The following is a 19,139-nucleotide window of genomic DNA, read 5'->3' as shown; positions in this document are numbered from 1 at the left end:
TCTCTTGAGCAGGCTAGGCTGAATTTACTCTCAGGGCTGTGGCAGAGATCCAAGCAAGGAAGCAGAATTATTCAAATGTTTTATCAAACATCAACTGACTTCAAGTCTCCTAACACCCTACTGGTCAAAGCAAGTCACATGGATAAGCCCAGACTCTAGACATGAAGAAATAAACACCCCCTTTATTGAGAGAACTTGCAAAGTTATCAAGCAAAATGTGTGGATATAGATTTATTAGAGTAATTAGTAAACTAGTCAACTACAGACATTTTGGTTAATCTTCTTCAACAAATTAGAAAATCTTTCATTTACACATAATGAAAGAACTCCAAAGTACATTACTTGCTTTTAGTATGCAATTTAGTATGCAATGTTTGAATTGAAAAATTTAATTTTAACCTTGTTACATACCATTTCTTTTAGAAGCACATGATTTCAAATGGGTCTTGCCTACCTTATCTGTAAATCTATATAAAGTATTGTGATTTTACCAAAGGAGAATGAGTGAGGGTTATGAAATGATACAGTTTAGTGCCTAAGGCAAAAAAAGTCAATATCTGTTTCTTTATTTCTCAGGTGATATCTGTGATCCCAATCCTTGTGAAAATGGAGGTACCTGCTTGTCAGGATTGTCTGACGGTTCCTTTTCCTGCAAGTGTCCAGCCGGCTTCACAGGTCCCAACTGTTCTAGTGTTGTGGAGGTTGGTAAGTGCAAGATTTAAACATTTCAATAGCTATCATCATTGTTTTCATGAGGGACTGACACATTTGGAGATCAGTGCCTTTTGCGTGCTCTGTATAAGATTGCTGTGTGTTGCTAATTAGTATTATCTGTTGGTCTCTGAATTTTAACATTTTTATTTAATATTTAAATTATATTATTATTTGTAGTGCTCACAAATAATTTAAAAATATGACTTAGTAATTAACATTATACTATAAAGGCACTACATGTACTATTTGAATATAATAAATGTCTTATATTTCTAATATTAATATACATTTAAATTTTATTTTCACTGGTAAGTAATTTCCAAGTCAATTTAGTCAAGTTAAATCGTCACTGTAAATAAAATAGAACTTATTTTAGTGCCTGAAAATATTCATCAATATTTTATAGCTGTTTTCATCATTATTTTTCCAAGACTATAAATATATGATGAAAGAAAAATTATTCCAGCTGGATTGTTCTTCAGAGTTTCAAAAACATGCTTGGTAAATATCAGTCAGTGATCAAATTTCAAAATGTTTTCATGTGTGAAGTACTTCACTGGCATATATCATTATGGATTCAGGATAACTTCCATAATTTCCAAATTACTCCCCATTGGGAAGGTAATGGTACTATAAATAATTTAGCACTATGTAAATTTATATAGATATTTTTTCCTGTGATTAAAAGTAATATCATGGTTACGTTTGAAAAAAAATTGTCTTTTTCATGTCAATACTAAGAAGAAAAAAGTAGACTGTATCTGTCAATATAGGAAAACTAAATTATGTATTGGATTAAAGTTCAGTCAACCAGCATAAACTTTGGAACTCAGAAGTTTTCATAGCATTTCAAAAACAATTTTGAAGAAGAGAAGTAATTGTGTCTATAGTAAAGGATCAGTGTGAGTTACTCATCATTGTATCTAATGCACCTGACCTAGTTAATGTGCAATAGGAACCCAATAACTGTTGGTTGAATGAATGAAAGAATAATTAAATAAAACCACTAACTAGCCATTTTTGGCCATTACCTATTGCATTTTAGTGTGCTTTACTTTATAAAGTACGAATGTATCTCACTTGTACTTTTTATGTTACATTGGTAAGAATGTAGTATATTTGAAAAAGTTAATTATGTTATTGCTGGCAGATACTATGCTCATTTGATTCATTTCAAAGACTATTCTCTTTTAAAGCTTTTACTAACTTGCTGCTAGTTTAGAGGATTTGATGCAGTGTTATAGAAATAAAACTTTTAACTACTTTGACAAGTCTCCAAATATGTACAGTGAGTTTCAGAGTTTAATATGAGGAATCTTTCCTCTCAAAAGTCTATATCTCTGAGAAAAATTAGAGTCATCAGTATTCCTAACAGAAATATATGAATAGAATTAAAATTTAGTGTTATATTTTGAGTCCACTGACCCCAAATCAGCAGTGCCTGAGATTTATAGTATATAATGTTTTGGTTGCTACTTTACAGAAGTCAAATCTGGAATCAAAAAGGCAAGTGTGTTTTAATAATGAAGAAGCCAGTTGTGCAGTTGCTAAACCGTGTCTGACTCTTTGCAGTCCCATTGACAGCAGCACGCCAAGCTTCCCTGTCCTTGAGTACCTACAGGAGTTTGCTCAAACTCATGTCCATTGAGTCAGTGATGCCATCCAACCATCTCATCCTCTGTCACCCCCTTCTCCTTTTGCCCTCAACCTTTCCCAGCATCAGGGTCTTTTCAATGAGTCAGCTCTTTGCATCAGGTGGCCAAAGCATTGAAGCTTCAGTTTCAGCATCAACACTTCCAATGAATATCCCGGGTTGATTTCCTTTGGTATTAATTGGTTTCCTCTCCTTGCTGTCCAGGGAATTCTCAAGAGTCTTCTCCAGCATCACAATATGAAGGCATCAGTTCTTTGGTTCTCTGCCTTCTTTATGGTCCAACTCTCACATCTGTACATGACACTGGACAACCAGAGCTTTGACTATATGGATATGTATCTTTATAGAATTTTGAAATAAATACTTGAATACTTTGGGCCATATTTTTAAACAATATTTGTCATTTTATCAGAATGATACTATAGTCTACAGTAGTTTAAAAACTGAACATACTGCCGTATTCCTCATAGTTCAATGAGACTTTGAAAAATCAAATGCTTATATAATTAAAATTTACTTAGAGTCATTATTCTCTTTTACTAAAGCACCTCAGATTTCGTCTATATGTGTATGTACTCAGTCGTTCAGTCGTGTCCAGCTCTTTGCAACACTGGGGGCTGTAGCCTGCCAAGCTTCTTTGTCCACTGAATTTTCCAAGCAACAAGCCTGGAGTGGGTTGCCATTCCTATTCCAGGGGATCTTTCCAACCCAGGGATTTGAACCCGTGTCTCTTGCAGCTCCTGCATTGCAGGCAGATTCTGTACCACTGTGCTATTTGGGAAGCCACCACATTTCTTCCACCTCTTTCTTAACTCTTGCATATAATCAGGGAATACTAAGTATTTATTGACTAAAAATAGTTAATAGGAATATCTTTAATATCCAGCCTACCTTATTTTTTTCATGACTTTAAAACTAACTATTGGGTTTCCTTTGTGGCTCAGTGGTAAAGAATCCGCCTGCCAATGCAGGAGACATGGGTTGTGAGGATCCCCGAGAGAAGGAAATGGCAATCCACTCCAGTATTCTTGCCTGGAAAATCCAAAGGACAGTGGAGACTGGTGGGCTACAGCCCATGGAGTTGCAAAGAGTTGACACAATTGAGCAACTAAACAGCAACAATTGGTACAAAATATATGAATATTAGATCATTACAGCAGAGAAGGCAATGGCAACCCACTCCAGTACTCTTGCCTGGAAAATCCCATGGACGGAGGAGCCTGGTGGGCTGCTGTCTATGGGGTCGCACAGAGTCAGACATGACTGAAGCGACTTAGCAGCAGCAGCAGCAGCAGATAATTAAAGACCACCTTGCCTTTTTAATTTAAAAAATCTACTACTTCTCTGGAACATTTTTGGGCCATTACTGTTGTTTCCCTGATGTTGGGTAGTGCTGATGCAGAAAAACAGAGTATACTAGAATTTTATCAAAAAAAAAAGCCCTCAAAAGCTCTAGGTATTTTAATGTGCTGTCTTAAAAGACAAATGATTTGAACTGTCACCTCTGCTGTATTTTTACATTAATTCTCCCAAAGATGGAGATGTCTAAGCTTTCTGTTAGCCTTTTGAACCATATACATTTTGTGATTATATGAAGTTCTAAATTGAATTAAATTTGCAATGACTGGAAAATAATCTGGTTTATATTGGCTTAAAAAACATGTGCTTTGATCTAAGTATAAACATTATTATTACTCTTTATTCTACAATCAAAAATATACTTTATTGCAGGATATTCAGTGTGGAGATTTCAAACGTATGCTACTCTCAGTTCAGTTCAGTTCAGTCGCTCATTCGTGTCCAACTCTTTGCAACCCCATGAACCGCAGCATGCCAGGCCTCCCTGTCCATCACCAACTCCCTGAGTCCACCCAAACCCATGTCCATCGAGTCGGTGTTGCCATCCAGCCATCTCATCTTCTGTCGTCCCCTTCTCCTCCTGCCCTCAGTCTTCCCCAGCATCAAGGTCTTTTCAAATGAGTCAGCTCTTCCCATCAGGTGACCAAAGTGGAGTTTCAGCTTCAACATCAGTCCTTCCAATGAATATTCAGGACTTATTTCCTTTTGGTTGGACTGGTTGGAACTCCTTGCAGTCCAAGGGACTCTCAAGAGTCTTCTCCAACACCACAGTTCAAAAGCATCAATTCTTCGGCACTCAGCTTTCTTCACCGTCCAACTCTCACATCCATACATGACCACTGGAAAAACAATAGCCTTGACTAGATGGACCTTTGCTGGCAAAGTAATGTCTCTGCTTTTTAATATGCTATCTAGGTTGGTCATAACTTTCCTTCCAAGGAGTAAGCGTCTTTTAATTTCATGGCTGCAATCACCATCTGCAGTGATTTTGGAGCCCAGAAAAATAAAGTCAGCCACTGTTTCCACTGTTTCCCCATCTATCTGCCGTGAAGTGATGGGACTGGATGCCATGATCTTAGTTTTCTGAATGTTGAGCTTTAAGCCAACTTTTTCACTCTCCACTTTCACTTTAATCAAGAAGCTCTTTAGTTCTTCAATTTCTGCCATAAGGATTGTGTCATCTGCATATCTGAGGTTATTGATATTTCTCCCAGCAACCTTGATTCCATCTTCTGCTTCCTCCAGCCCAGTGTTCTCATGATGTATGCTGCCTATAAGTTAAATAAGCAGGGTGACAATATACAGTCTTGACATACTCCTTTTCCTATTTGGAACCAGTCTGTTCCATTTCCAGTTCTAACTGTTGCTTCCTGACCTGCATACAGGTTTCTCAAGAGGCAGGTCAGGTGGTCTGGTATTCCCATCTCTTTCAGAATTTTCCACAGTTTATTGTGATCCACACAGTCAAAGGCTTTGGCATAGTCAATAAAGCAGAAATAGATGTTTATCTGGTACTCGCTTGCTTTTTCGATGATCCAGTGGATGTTGGCAATTTGATCTCTCTTTCCTCTGCCTTTTCTAAAACCAGCTTGAACATCTGGAAGTTCACGGTTCACGTATTGCTGAAGCCTGGCTTGGAGAATTTTAAGCATTACTTTACTAGCATGTGAGATGAGTGCAGTTGTGCGGTAGTTTGAGCATTCTTTGGCATTGCCTTTCTTTGGGATTGGAATGAAAACTGACCTTTTCCAGTCCTGTGGCCACTGCTGAGTTTTCCATATTTCCTGGCATATTCAGTGCGGCACTTTCACAGCATCATCTTTCAGGATTTGAAATAGCTCAACTGGAATTCCATCACCTCCACTAGCTTTGTTTGTAGTGATGCTTCCTAAGGCCCAGTTGACTTCACATTCCAGGATGTCTGGCTCTAGGTGAGTGATCACACCATCGTGATTGTCTGGGTCGTGAAGATCTTTTTTGTGCAATTCTACTGTGTATTCTGCCACCTATTCTTAATATCTTCTGCTTCTGTTAGGCCCATACCATTTCTGTTCTTTATTGAGCCCCTCTTGGCATGAAATGTTCCCTTGGTATCTCTAAGAGATAAAAATTGCATTTTGATAAAAATTGCATTTTGATTTTACCTCACACCTAATTTCTTGATGCTACTTTTTCAAAGAGAGCCTCATCCATTTTTGTACTTTCACTCCTGCCTCTCAAAGCATGTAGTGTCAGAGAAGCACAAAACACTTTACCCTGTTTGCAATCAATCCTCACGTCAAATCCTCACATCACTTACATTTCTATACTCCCTGTGGAAGTTAGAGAAATTAACTTATTCAGATTTGTGGATTTCACTTACTAGACAGCATTGCTTTTCTTTGGACTTAATTCTTGATCTAGCTGTGTACTCCAGTATCATTATTTTATCTCTGTCACTTCCCGTCTCTTTTTCTGCCCCTCTCCCCACACACATATCCTTTATACAGACACACCTACACACAATATTCTCAGCCTCTTAAGAGTTATGAAAACTCACTTCTGATCTCCGCAAAAGACAATAGGAAAGCATCCCTATGAGCAAAGGAAAGGGAAAAAAAAGCCCAGTTAGCATCCTCTGACTTGACTTCAGCCAGGTTTCCCAGTGTTTGCACAGATGTTCACTGGACACTGCCACCCTCTCCACGGACTAGTAGACAGACCACCGTGTGGTTAAACCCCAAATTACTTCACAGTTACCTACTCACATTCCTGGATGGCACTGTGGAGTTTTGAGCCAAATGCTGACACATTTACTTCATAGAAAAATTTCTATTGCTAGTGAATACTCTAGTATTCATATATGGAAATCTTGGGACTTATTAAAGCATCCGAATTCTTTGGTATAATTCTCCACTCTATGCTTTCAGAATAACTTGGTGAATTAGTAACAAATATAAATTTTACAAATCAATTACATAGTATATTAATGTAATCAAGGGGGACAATGTGATTGACTTCAAAAAAATAAAATGTTAGCTTTCACTTATTCTTAAACAAATATTTACTAAGCACTGACTAAGTAGTAGTTACCTAATGGCAGAGATGCATTGGTAAACAAAACTTACAGGAATTGCTGTTTAGCTTGGAAATCAGATAAATAAATAAGTAAATAAATATGATGGACTTTGTGATTGGAGAACTAGATGGGGCCATGAGAATATAAAGCAGGTGTCCTCTTTAAAGCTGGTGTCAGAGAATGCATGCCTACCTGAAAAAAAAAATAGTTTTTTGACATATTTCCAAAGAATAATTTTAATCCACCAGGCAGAAAGCTAGAAGTATTCCAGATAGAGGAAATAATTTTTTGAAGCCAGGAGATAAGAGATGTCATAATTCCATTAACTGATGGCCATTAATGAGTCTGGCAATGATGATGGTGGCAGATTCTGCTGTGTTGAGTGATGTTCAAAGGAATTTGGACTTCGTTTTAAGAGTAACGGAGAGGATTTGTGGTTTTAGAAGATTGCAATATGGACAAAAAAAATCATAGCAGATTAAGTTAGGAGACAGTTTGTAGGCTACAGCAGAAACCAGGTCAGACTTGATGATCTTAGCCTGGGTCAGGAACAGGATGGAAAGAAGAGAGTAAGTATTAAGTATTTAAAGTATTCAATTAAAGTATTAAAGTATTTAAAGGATGCAATATATAATTATTCATGACTTATGGGGTTATTGAATAAAAGGGGTTTGCGTAAAGGGAGGAATAAAGAAGAAACAGCTCAAATTTCTGATGCCTGAGCAACTTGGTGCCATTTACTGAGACAGTGAATGTTAAGAATACAAGGGATTGGAAGGCAGAAATGAATATTTCATTTACTGAATTGGAGGAATCTGCTAGGTATTAGTAAAGACAGCAGGAACAGGTTTGGAAGTCACAATTATCCAGATAGTTATTTAAGCTCAGGGAGTGTATGAATCTGTCCAGAAGTAGAACAGCTTGTGAAATGAGAGGACCAAGAATTAAGCAATAGGAAGAGAAAGTAAAATCTATGAAGAAGCCTGAAAGAGAGTGATTAGGGAGACAGAAGATAAACCAGGAAAGGGTTGTGCTGTCAGAGTTAAGAGCAGACAGGAACGAGTGATCAGCAATGCCCAAATACTGTGGAGAAGTTGATCAAGGCAAACATTTACATTGATTACCTGTGACTTATGGATGGGCTTGCCAAGATCAATTTTGCTGGAATCAATTGTGGCACATGGAAGATTTAGAAGAAATTTTTTTATATAAAGTAGCTAGTCCTCAACCTGATAAAGAATATCTATAAAAAAACCCTACAAGTTACCATCATACTTAATGTTGAGAAATTCAAAGCTTTCCCACTAAGATCAGAAACAAGGCAAGGATGACCTGCATCATCACCCTGTTTTAATATTGTACTAAAAGTGCTATCAAATACTGTAAGACAAGTAAAGGAAGTACAAAGATTGGGAAGAAAGAAGATATATAGAAGACAGATAAGCATATGAAAAGATATTCCACATCATGTGTTGTCAAGGAAATGCAAATTAAAACAATGAGATACTGCTGCACACCTATCAGAATAACCAAAATCTAAAACACTGACAATACTAAATGCTGGAATACTACATGCTGGAAAGCAGATAGAGCAGTAGAAACTTTCATTCATTACTGATGAGAATGCAAAATGTTACAGACACTTTGGAAAATAGTTTGGCAGTTTTTTTACAAAACAAAATATACTCTTACCGTATGATCCAGCTATCATGTTCCTTGGTATTTGCCAAAAAAAAGTTGAAAACTTAAGTCCACATGAACTTGCACACAGATACTTAAAGCAATCTTATCCATATTTGCCAAAACTTGGAAGCAACCAAGATGTCCTTTGGTAGGTGAATAGATAAAGTACGGTAAATATTTTAAAAAGCATTTCTGATCTTAGTGGGAAAGCTTTGAGGTTTTCATCATTAAGTATGCTGGTATTGTAAGTTTTTTATAGATATTCTTTATCAAGTTGAGGAAGTTCCCCTGTATTCCTAGATATGTTTTAAAATATGGAAATATCATTCAGGTCTTTAAAAAATGAGCTATGAAATCATGAAAAGACATGGAGGATCCTTAAATGCATATGACTAAGTGAAAGAACCAGACTGAAAGGCTACATATTATATGAATCCAAGTATATGGCCTTCTGGGAAAGCCAAAACTGGACACAGTTAAAACATCAGTGGATGCTGGGGAGGGGTGATAGGGATGAATAGAAAGAGTAAAGAAGATTTTAGGTTATAAAAATAATCTGTATGATATTGTAGTACATGTTAGATACATGTTATTATACATTTGTCCAAACCCATGTAATGTACAACACCAGGTGTGAACTCTAATGTAACCTGTAGAATTTGGATGATTATGATGGGTTTAGTTCAGTTCAGTCACTCAGTCGTGTCCATCTCTGCGACCCCATGGACTGCTATGATGGTTAAATGTAGGTTAATCAGTTGTAGCAAATGTACCACTTCGGTGGGGAGTGGTGATAATGGGGGGTCTTATGCATGTGTGGGGTCAGAGACTATATGGGAAATCTCTGTACCTTCCTCTGTTTTTCTGTGAACCTAAAACTACCCTAAAAAGTAGTCCTTAATTTTAGAAAATAACTATATTAAACATTCATCAATTTATTCAATTATTTGTCCAGCCATCAAATATTTATTGAGCGTATACTATATGCTAGACTCTCTTCCAGGCAGTGAGAATATAACCTTTAAAAAAAGACAAATCTTCTAGTCTAAAGGGGGACTAGACGGTAAATCACTACACTTACCATGGTAAACTCTATTAAAAAATAAAGACAAGTGTGAGTTGGAATAAGCGTAGATATATATTTTGGTCAGACTACTAGGAAAGATTGAGAGGTTGATGTTTGAACAGAGAGAGAAGCTGATGCCCTCATTGCATATGGATGGGAGAGGGAGGACAGTAACTAAAGAGAAATTTAGGTGAAGAGGGGTTTTCTTTTAAGGTGGAACTGTGATGGCTTTATGATTCAGAAATAGGATATACAACCTAAGCTTGTATTTTACTAAGAATAAACTATATTGAATGACCTATGTAGGTATGTCAATAATATTTAGCATACATTTAACTTATTAAAGCTATCAGTCTGAAAACAAAGGATGTAAATGTTGGAATTTGGTAGTAAACAAAGGATGTAAATGTTGGAATTTGGTAGTAATGTAGAATCTATCATTACTTTTAGAATTCAAAGTACCTGTGTTCCTGAGAGTTCAGGGTAACAAAGTTACCCTGTTCTGTTCAGGGTAACAAAGTTAGCATATCATTTCATTTCTTGTTCTTCCTCTTTATTCTCTCTGTCATTTTACTGGCTTCTGGTCAGATTTTCTCATTTAGAAAAAAAACAATAAACATCAAGATGCTTTATTCTATTATGTCTTCTGTCCTCTTCTGTAGTACTCCATCAAAATTTATTTCCCTTTGGTAGTCGGTATCTGTTTTCTAACATGAATTCAGGTTCTTTTAAATTTGTGGCCCTCCGATCTCTTTTAAATTTGTGGCCCTCACTGCTAATCTGTCCTTCTGCTTGCATTTTATTATGAGAAATTAGCTACATTTGCCTCCCAAACACAAAGTATTCCATAAAAATTTAAAAGAAAAAACTACCAATTTCCACGGCACATCTTGCTCCAAGCATAGCCACATTCATATTTATCTTTTAGAAGGTGATCAGTGTCAGAATTTCGAATAGTGTAGCAAAGACTGACTGACTCTGTCTAAAAGACTTCTTGTTAGTGATCGTGCAATATCAGAATATTAACAAGCTTTAAGTAGATCTCTTGGGTAGAGTGAGGCTATTTTTAGATTTCTGAGCTTTGGTTACCAAATGAGAGATTTGGTAAATTTCAGTTAAATTATTCATATATTACATGAAATTATGAGTAGTTATCAGTTTTTCCCCTTAAGATTACTTCTTGGATTAAGGAAGGATAATTCATGATTGAATCCATATTTCTTGAAATTATCATAATGAGAGCTTTTCTGCATACACTAAAATCTTTTCTCAAAAGCTGCTAGCCATGCATGATAGCTTAGAAATTTCTCAGTCAGTGAGAGTCAAAGGGATTTATTTTCAGAGTTATGTTTAGTTACTTTTCTGATAATAAAAATGGTTAAGTATGTATTCATACAAACAATTTTACAGTTAAGATGACAGAATTAATAATTTAAGGGAAATGTTTTGCCATTTATTTTGCATATATTATAGAAAAATAATTTTGTTATATATACATATAAAGTTCTATAACATAGCTTATAAACCAGCTTATTAATTTTAAAATTGATCGTGTTTACTGTTAATTATAATGATGAGAGTTTGTTAACTTGCAATTCCAAACCCAATTATATACTAACTTCAGAAAACATATATATCAATATAACATCAAAGAACTTCAGAAAATATCAAATACAGAAATCCTCTCTTGCCCAGCCAAAAGATGAGTGTCAATGTGTGGTAAGGCTTTTATTTTTAAGAAAAGATCATGTATAAATTCTTTTTCTTGATATATACCATTTAAACCAGTCTCTTTTTTTTTCCCCTAAGTATACCCTTCCCATTAGTTAGAAATAAATATCTCATGAATAAAGTGATAGATGTGTATCATTAAGCTATTTCTGCTTAAAAAATCCCAAATTTAGTGGGTTTAAACAGTAACAATTCATCTCACAATTCTGTGAGTTGTATAAGTGGTGTCCTGGTTAACAGGTATTGCCTAGTGGAAGAAGATGGCTTGGATGGGTTGGTGTGTCTTTGACAGTTCAAGCTTCATTACACAGTGGTCATGGAAAGGTCCCAAAAGCAGTGAGAACGATCAAATCCCAATTACAATCACTTATCAAATCTCAGCCTGGGTCACATTAGCTAAGCATAGTTTTGTTGGGAGGATTTTCCACTTCATACTTCTAGGTTAGGTCTTCCCTGATGGCTCAGATGGTAAAGAATCCACCTTCAATGCAAGAGACCTGGGTTCAGTCCCTGGGTTGGGAAGATCCCCTGGAGGAGGGCATGGCAACACCTCCCCCCCCGCCACCCCCCCCCCCCCAGTATTCTTGCCTGGAGAATCCCATGGACAGAGGAGCCTGGCAGGCTGTAGTCCATGGGGTTGCAAAGAGCCAGACATGACTGAGTGACTAAGCCCAGCACAGCACTGCAAAGGCGAGGATGCAAAAAGAATTTAGAGCCAGTTCTACAATTTACCTTGAAGTGTTAGTTTGCTATTTTTTTATTTGATCTTCTAACTTTTTTATGAGCAGTACAAAAAGTTGGTTCAGTTCAGTTCAGTCGCTCAGTCGTGTCTTGACTCTTTGTGACCCCATGGACTACAGCAAAAAGTTGGTAAGCATGTAGATATGTTTCTGGATATTTATTTTCATGTTAGAAGCTATGAATACAAAAAAATTATATCACTAATTTTTATCAAAACAGTCCTCTGTTTTTATAAGGGAGGAAAACGTACAAAATTCTTTAAAAGGCAAAGCTTGATTATTTTCTGTTTATTCTAGGAAAATACATTGAAGAAATTAGAAGCATGAAAATTTGAAGTGACATTAATTTTTCCTTTTATTCAGATTTCAGATGGATTTGTGGCACTACCAATATGTACAATTCTCCATATTTATGAAAATTACTATTTTTAAGTGATAGGCTAAATGACAAATTTAGCATTAACCTCTGGAAAAAAATTCTCTTCCAATTTAATTGAAAAGAGATGTATAGGAAACTTGAGAATGACTTATAAAGTAGTTAAAATATGTCCAACAATCTTTAAAACCTTCTATTCCGTTTCTTGGACTTAACCAGTGCTGTTACAGGTGTCTCAGTGGTAAAGAATCTGCATGCCAATACAGGAGACTCGGGAGATACAGATTCAATCCCTGGGTCAGGAAGATGCCCTGGAGGAGAAAGTGGCCACCCACTTCAGTATTCTTGCCTGAGAAATCCCATGGACAGGGGTCTGGCAGGTTACAGTCCCTGGGGTTGCAAAGAGTTGGACAGGACTGAGTGAGTGATCATACATGCCAGCATATTGTTACTTGTTTTATCTTCTTCAGTGATTTTCACCATCAATCTATTGCTTGATTTTAACAGTTGCTGTTACTGTTTGTTTCCTTTTAGTTAAATTAAGTACTCATCAACCCATGGTATCCCAAACAAAGCAAATCATTAAAAAATAATATTGCCATTAACCAACTGTGACAAGGTGTTAAAATTCTGTTATTTCAAGGAAATTGATATGTTGCTAAAAAAGTAAAATGTTCTTCTTATAATTACAATAGAAACAAGAAAATGAAAATGTAATTATCTTTAGGTTGAGTTGCTGAATGCCATTAACAGGAAGAAAAGTGAACAGCTTTTATCTTGGGATTTGTTGTTTAGTAACTAAGTAGTGTCTGACTCTTTTCTTACCCCTTGAATTGTAGCCCGCCAGGCTCCTCTGTCTATAGGATTTCCCAGGCAAGAATGCTGGAGTGGGTTGCTATTTCCTAATCCAGGAGATCTTCCCAAACTGGGAACTGAACGCACGCCTCCTGTGTATCTTGCATTGGTAGGCAGATTCTTTACCACTGAGCCACCTAGAACACCTTATTACAGTGATACAAAGAGTGATAGCAATTTAAATTGACATCTTTATACAAAATTGTCTAGAATATTCTTTGATCACTCTTTTTCACTAAAGATATGAAATTAATATCTTTCCATTTCATTAAAAATTCTTTCCTGACATTAAAATATCCGGCTAACACTCCATCATCTACTTTCATTTTATTCAGCCAGCCCCTATTTTTGGACATATAAGTTCCATATAAATTTCTTCTGTTATCAACATTTTGGTAAATATTCTTCTAACTAAATTGTGTATATGTGTGTGTATGTTCACCATTGTCTCCTTAGACTAAATTCTTAAAAGTAAATGGTTGGGATAAGAGTTATTTGAGAACTTTACCATCATGAGTATTATATAGGGCAGGTAAACAGTTACCAGGATGGGTTTTTTCGTGAAAAGAAAGCTTAATGGGCTTAGATTTTCTAAATCATAGTAATGTGGATTTGGAGTTATTTGTATAATTGGAGGAGAAAAATATACTTAGTAAAAGAAGAGATTGTTGTCCTATCAAATATATTTTTAAAGTACCATATGAAGGCTACTCGGATAGGAAATGGCAACCCACTCCAGTGGGTTGCCTGGAGAATTCCATGGACAGAGGAGCCTGGCAGCTACTGTCCATGGGGTTGCAAAGAGTTGGACACGACTGGGTGACTAACACACACACACACACGAAGGCTACATCCCCTTCTGTTTTTTACTTAAGCAGTTAAATAAGGCCATAAATCATTTTAAAAGGACTTTTTTTTTTAGTCCTTTTTTAAATAGTTTGTCCTTAAAAAGGGCAGACTATAAATATTCATATAAAATAATGAAATTTACCAATTCAGTTAGATTGGCAAAAAAAAACAAACTGTGAGGAAAAGGCTATTCTCTAAAAGTAAGACCAAGGAGAGAAGGGGAGGCATTTTATCAAAGAAATCTTAAAAATGGCTCTAGAGCATCTAGAGTATGGAACAGCCTTAGAATGACTAGGGAAGGAGAACCTAAGACGGTTCAATAAAGGTACAAAGTAGGGGAAAGATTAGTATGTTTCTAGTGGAAAGTGAAAGTCTGTGAGACGAATGATGGAGCATTTGCTCTCCTCTTCCCACTTAGCATTAGTTACCTAGAAGGTAGAATGAAGAGAAAGCGATGAAGCATTAAGGGTTCATTGAAATCTGTATTTTAATAGGTTGATATTTCTTTAAAACTATTTGAACTCTCTGGTTCAAATAGTGGTATTTAATATTAGTGAATTAGATTGATCAACAAATATTGGCACCTGCTATGTGCTAGAATCATACTTTTTGTTCCAAGGAATTGCTAGGGTAAAGCATAATGGTTACTACAATGAAATAGAAGGCATGAATCTTTTCTCAGGGAGCTTCAAGTAGATGTCACTGTGTTTGAAGGCTTATTTGGCCACAGTTCTTGAAGCCATAGGAAAACTAGGTGACACATCAAGACAACTTTGTACTCATGGAAAATTTATTGTTCAACATATATCAAAGTATTTATGTGAAAGCAAATTCTGAAATCCATATTTGAAGTATAGTGACAACACTTAGTTTTTAAATGAGTCATATAATGAGAGAGAATTGAGCCAAATCCTTTTCAGAATATATTTAATTTTTCCCTCTGAAAGTATAAAATTCACTAAACTATGATTTAAAATGGACAATAATCAGTATTTACTGTTATTTTTGTCAAAGCTTTTAAAATAAAGTAGGGAGGACACAATTTTAGTTCCTCAGTAAAATAACCGCAGATAAGGGTGTTTTCTTAAGTACTAATCTTTGGAAAATATAGCAAAATTTAAGTAAGAATTAGCACCTTCTTTGCATAGCCCGTTGGTAAATCCCCACAGTGTCTTTGCCTGGTAACATTTTAATCGAGAAATCAGATCCCCAAATGCTTCATCCAAATCATAGACAGCAATTGAATATAGAACTCATTACTGCTACTCATCAGCACAGTAGCTACTAAATATTTTCAACAAGACATATGTTTATGTCAACTCATCTCTATTTCCGTCAATGGAATTGACTGAATGGCATAAATGGTGTAAATGGGATAAATCAAGGTTCATCACAGAACACGCTCAGACCTTTGTCAGCTTCGATTAATTATTCAGCTATGGAGGTTGAGCTATATTATCTCCACAATGGTTTGCTGATTTAAAATTTCTGTTGTAAGGCTTGCCTCATAATCATTCTGGGTATCAGGCCATGTATTAAATGTTGAAGTTGGGCATTTAAGCAGTTTACCAATCACCATAATGCCAAGGACATTCTTTTCTTTCACCCTTTTCCCCTTTAATAGTGCTTTTAGAGTACTCTATCCATTAAAAAGGTAATCTATGTATTACTCTTGCAATAATATTGAAATAAACGGTTGAGCTAATACTAATCTCAGTGTTCAATGGGAAAGGGGTTCTGAGATAAACACAATGACTATACCAAGGTCACAGATTCCTGCACAAACACAGATGCAAGTGGTAAAGCTGAAATATTGTCCCAGCCTGTTTCCACAATCCAGTGTTTGTATCAAAATTAAAGTGTACCTATTACACATATGCTGATGGATCAGTTCATTTCAGTCGCTCAGTCATGTCGGACTCTTTGAGATCCCATGGACTGCATGCCAGGCCTCCCTGTTCATCACCCACTCCCGGAGTTGACTCAAACTCATGTCCATTGAGTTGGTGATGCCATCCAACCATCTCATCCTCTGTCGTCCCCTTCTCCTCTCGCCTTCAATCTTTCCCAGCATCAGGGTCTTTTCAGATGAGTCAGCTCTTCACATCAGGTGGCCAAAGTATTGGAGCTTCAGCTTCAATACCAGTCCTTCCAATGAACACCCAGGACTGATCTCCTTTAGGATGGACTGGTTGGATCTCCTTGCAGTCCAAGGGACTCTCAAGAGTCTTCTCCAACACCACAGTTCAAAAGCATCAATTCTTTGGTGCTCAACTTTCTTTATAGTCCAACTCTCTCATCTATACATGACTACTGGAAAAATTATAGCCTTGACTAGACGGACCTTTGTTGGCAAAGTAGTGTCTCTGCTTTTTGATATGCTGTCTAGGTTGGTTGAAACTTTTCTTCCAAGGAGTAAGCGTCTTTTAATTTCATGGCTGCAGTCACCATCTGCAGTGATTTTGGAGCCCAAAAAATAAAGCCTGTCACTGTTTCCACTTTTTCCCCATCTATTTGCCATGAAGTGATGGGACCGGATGCCACGATCTTAGTTTTCTGAATGTTGAGCTTTAAGCCAACTTTTTCACTCTCCTCTTTCACTTTCATCAAGAGGTCTTTAGTTCTTCTTCACTTGCTGCCATAAGGGTGGTGTCATCTGCATACCTGAGATTATTGATGTTTCTCCCAGAAATCTTGATTCCAGCTTGTGCTTCATCCAGCCCAGCGTTTCTCATGATGTACTCTGCATATAAGGTAAATAAGCAGGGTGACAATATACCACCTTGACATACTCCTTTTCCTATTTGGAACCAGTCTGTTGTTCCATGTCCAGTTCTAACTGTTGGTTCCTGACCTGCATACAGATTTCTCAAGAGGCAGCAATGAGAGAACCTGGAGGTACAATAGCAATAAGAATAATAGTAAAACCTGTAATTACAGTGTTTTCATGCTGATCATGCTCTTGGAATTCTGTAGAAACACATTCTCTGAAGAATTATATCATGATATTTTGATCAAGAGATCAGCCAGACTGAATTCAAATTCTGACTCTTCTACTTACTGTCTCTGTTACTTTGACCAAGTTGATTAACCTCTTGATGGCTTTATTCCTTATCTGTAAAATCTGGGTAATAACTAGTATCAACTTCAAAGAGGTTTTGTTCAAATTAAGTGATTTATATATGTAAGGTTCTTAGGATTGTTCCTGATTTATAATAAATCTATGTAGGAGTTATAAAAATAAGTAAATAAATATAATTAAACCTTATAGACAATTCAAACATTACATGCAGAAATCAAACTTTGAAGTCCCTGAATATTCTTCTATCATTTCAGTCATTAATAACATTGTTGAAATGTCCAGTAAATCCTGACCTATGATTTTTATGTCAGGATTTTTTCTGCTTGTGCTTCAGTATGCAAACTGGGGGCAATTTAGCTGTCAGCTTTTAATTTTTCAAAATTTTCTTTTCCTCAGTGTATAATTTGACAAATCACCTCACTTATTATGTGAAAAAAGAGAACCCTATGTTTTATTATTTGAAAATTATGAGTAATGTAAGTAATGTTTGCATAATTAGGAATTGGCCTTTCCGGAATAGAACTTTCCTTATGCTTACAGCAAATAACTTATGAATTTGTTTTTTTATATGATTGCAAAATGGCAATCCTGTAAAGGCATAATAAATATGAAGTTAGAATTTATGACAACATATTAATATTAGGTTCTTAGATGTGATACATCAACAATAAGCTCTCTGTGGCTTTGCATAAAGATAGAATCACAGAGCAGAAAGAAAACTAGAATCTTCCTTTTAATGATTATTACTGAGCATCTCTGGAAAGCTGTTCCTCACCCCAGGGCACACTCTCTTCTTTGTCTATGCCCCCAAGATAAAGAACTTGACTCTGAGATGCATTTGGGAAAGACTACAAAACACACACATCAATAGTCATTACACAATGCAGAAAATAATTATCCTAAGAGGAGAAAAAAATGCTGTGGGTATCAGGAGGAGGAAAGGTTAGTTCCAGTCCCAGGGATCAAATTTGATGGGTGCGAAGGCTTTTGAGATGGGATGGGATGGAAGTGCATTTCACCAGTAAAATTATTTGGTAGACACATTTCAAGCAAAATTTGTTGTTTAGTCACTAAGTCACGTCTGACTCTTTGTGACTCCATGGACTATAGCCTGGCAGTCTCTCCCAGGTGATAAAAAGCACAAAAATTAGAAACTTGGGAACCTTCTGGAAGAATTAGCGGTAGTGCTTGTCTAAATTATTTGGGGTTTGTAGAGATGATGACGAGCCAGACAGGATAGTGGTTTGGATCTATGCTGTATAGGGCTTTTAGTTAATCCTCTTGAACTATTTCCATAATATAGAGTTCAGCGTTATTAACAATATTATCCCAGGAACATGATTCTGTAATCTCTTTTCATAATATAATTGAAGCATACAAACACAAAAACAAAACAGTTACAAAACTCTTAACAAAACTTGTGATAATTTTTAAGTAGTACCTTAGGCTTTTTTTTTTTTTTTGAGGATTAAAGTGTACTGTTTTTCTCCATTACGTTTTTTTTCTGCCTCCAAGATAAATCTCTTTTTCAAATTCATTAACTGTTGTGATTGTTTTCAATAAGACTTAGTGTAATAGGTAGTTGATTTGGAAGAGGCTCAGTGTGGCTTAATGACTGAAATCAGTGCTAATTTCTAGCCTAGAATTTCTAACCAGAAATAATTGCTGAAAAAAACAAGCATAAAGGTTCAAAAATAGTTTTCAGGAGACCCTTCTATGACTAAAAATGTCAGTTGACATGTGGAAAATCCCATGAGAAACCACAAAATATTTATATCCACCTGGATGAACACCTAGTCCTGGTCACTAAGGAAACTGCTTCAATGCAGAAAATGTTTGTTTTTCTTGTCTGTGAACTTCATCAACTACATATGAAATATATGCAAGCTACATATTTTTGCTGGAGAGAAAGTAAAAGATTGGAAAAATGTCTTTAAGGCTTTGCTTGGTTTTAAAGTTTTGCAAATTTTCC

General features: G+C 36.1%; 1 protein-coding gene across 24 annotated transcripts in view; it reads left to right on the top strand.

The window, feature by feature from the left end:
• The window catches only part of EDIL3 (EGF like and discoidin domains 3), a 1,139,470-nt gene that overhangs the window by 769,570 nt on the left and 350,761 nt on the right, over window positions 1-19,139 (top strand). For all 24 annotated transcript variants that reach the window (XR_014057550.1, XR_014057552.1, XR_014057551.1 and 21 more), the window contains one exon: window positions 577-705. Coding sequence is in view for 18 of the 24 variants with exons in the window: in XM_081503905.1 (XP_081360031.1) it covers window positions 577-705 (129 nt within the window). In the remaining 6 variants the exon portion in view is untranslated. The remainder of the gene's footprint in view (window positions 1-576; window positions 706-19,139) is intronic.

The sequence above is a fragment of the Giraffa tippelskirchi genome, chromosome 6 (genome assembly GCF_054371585.1).
Source record: "Giraffa tippelskirchi isolate mGirTip1 chromosome 6, T2T-mGirTip1v1.2.pri, whole genome shotgun sequence".
Classification (NCBI taxonomy): Eukaryota; Metazoa; Chordata; class Mammalia; order Artiodactyla; family Giraffidae; genus Giraffa; species Giraffa tippelskirchi.
The sequence above is the reverse complement of the archived record's forward strand: the minus strand, read 5'-3'. Positions and strand labels throughout refer to the sequence as shown.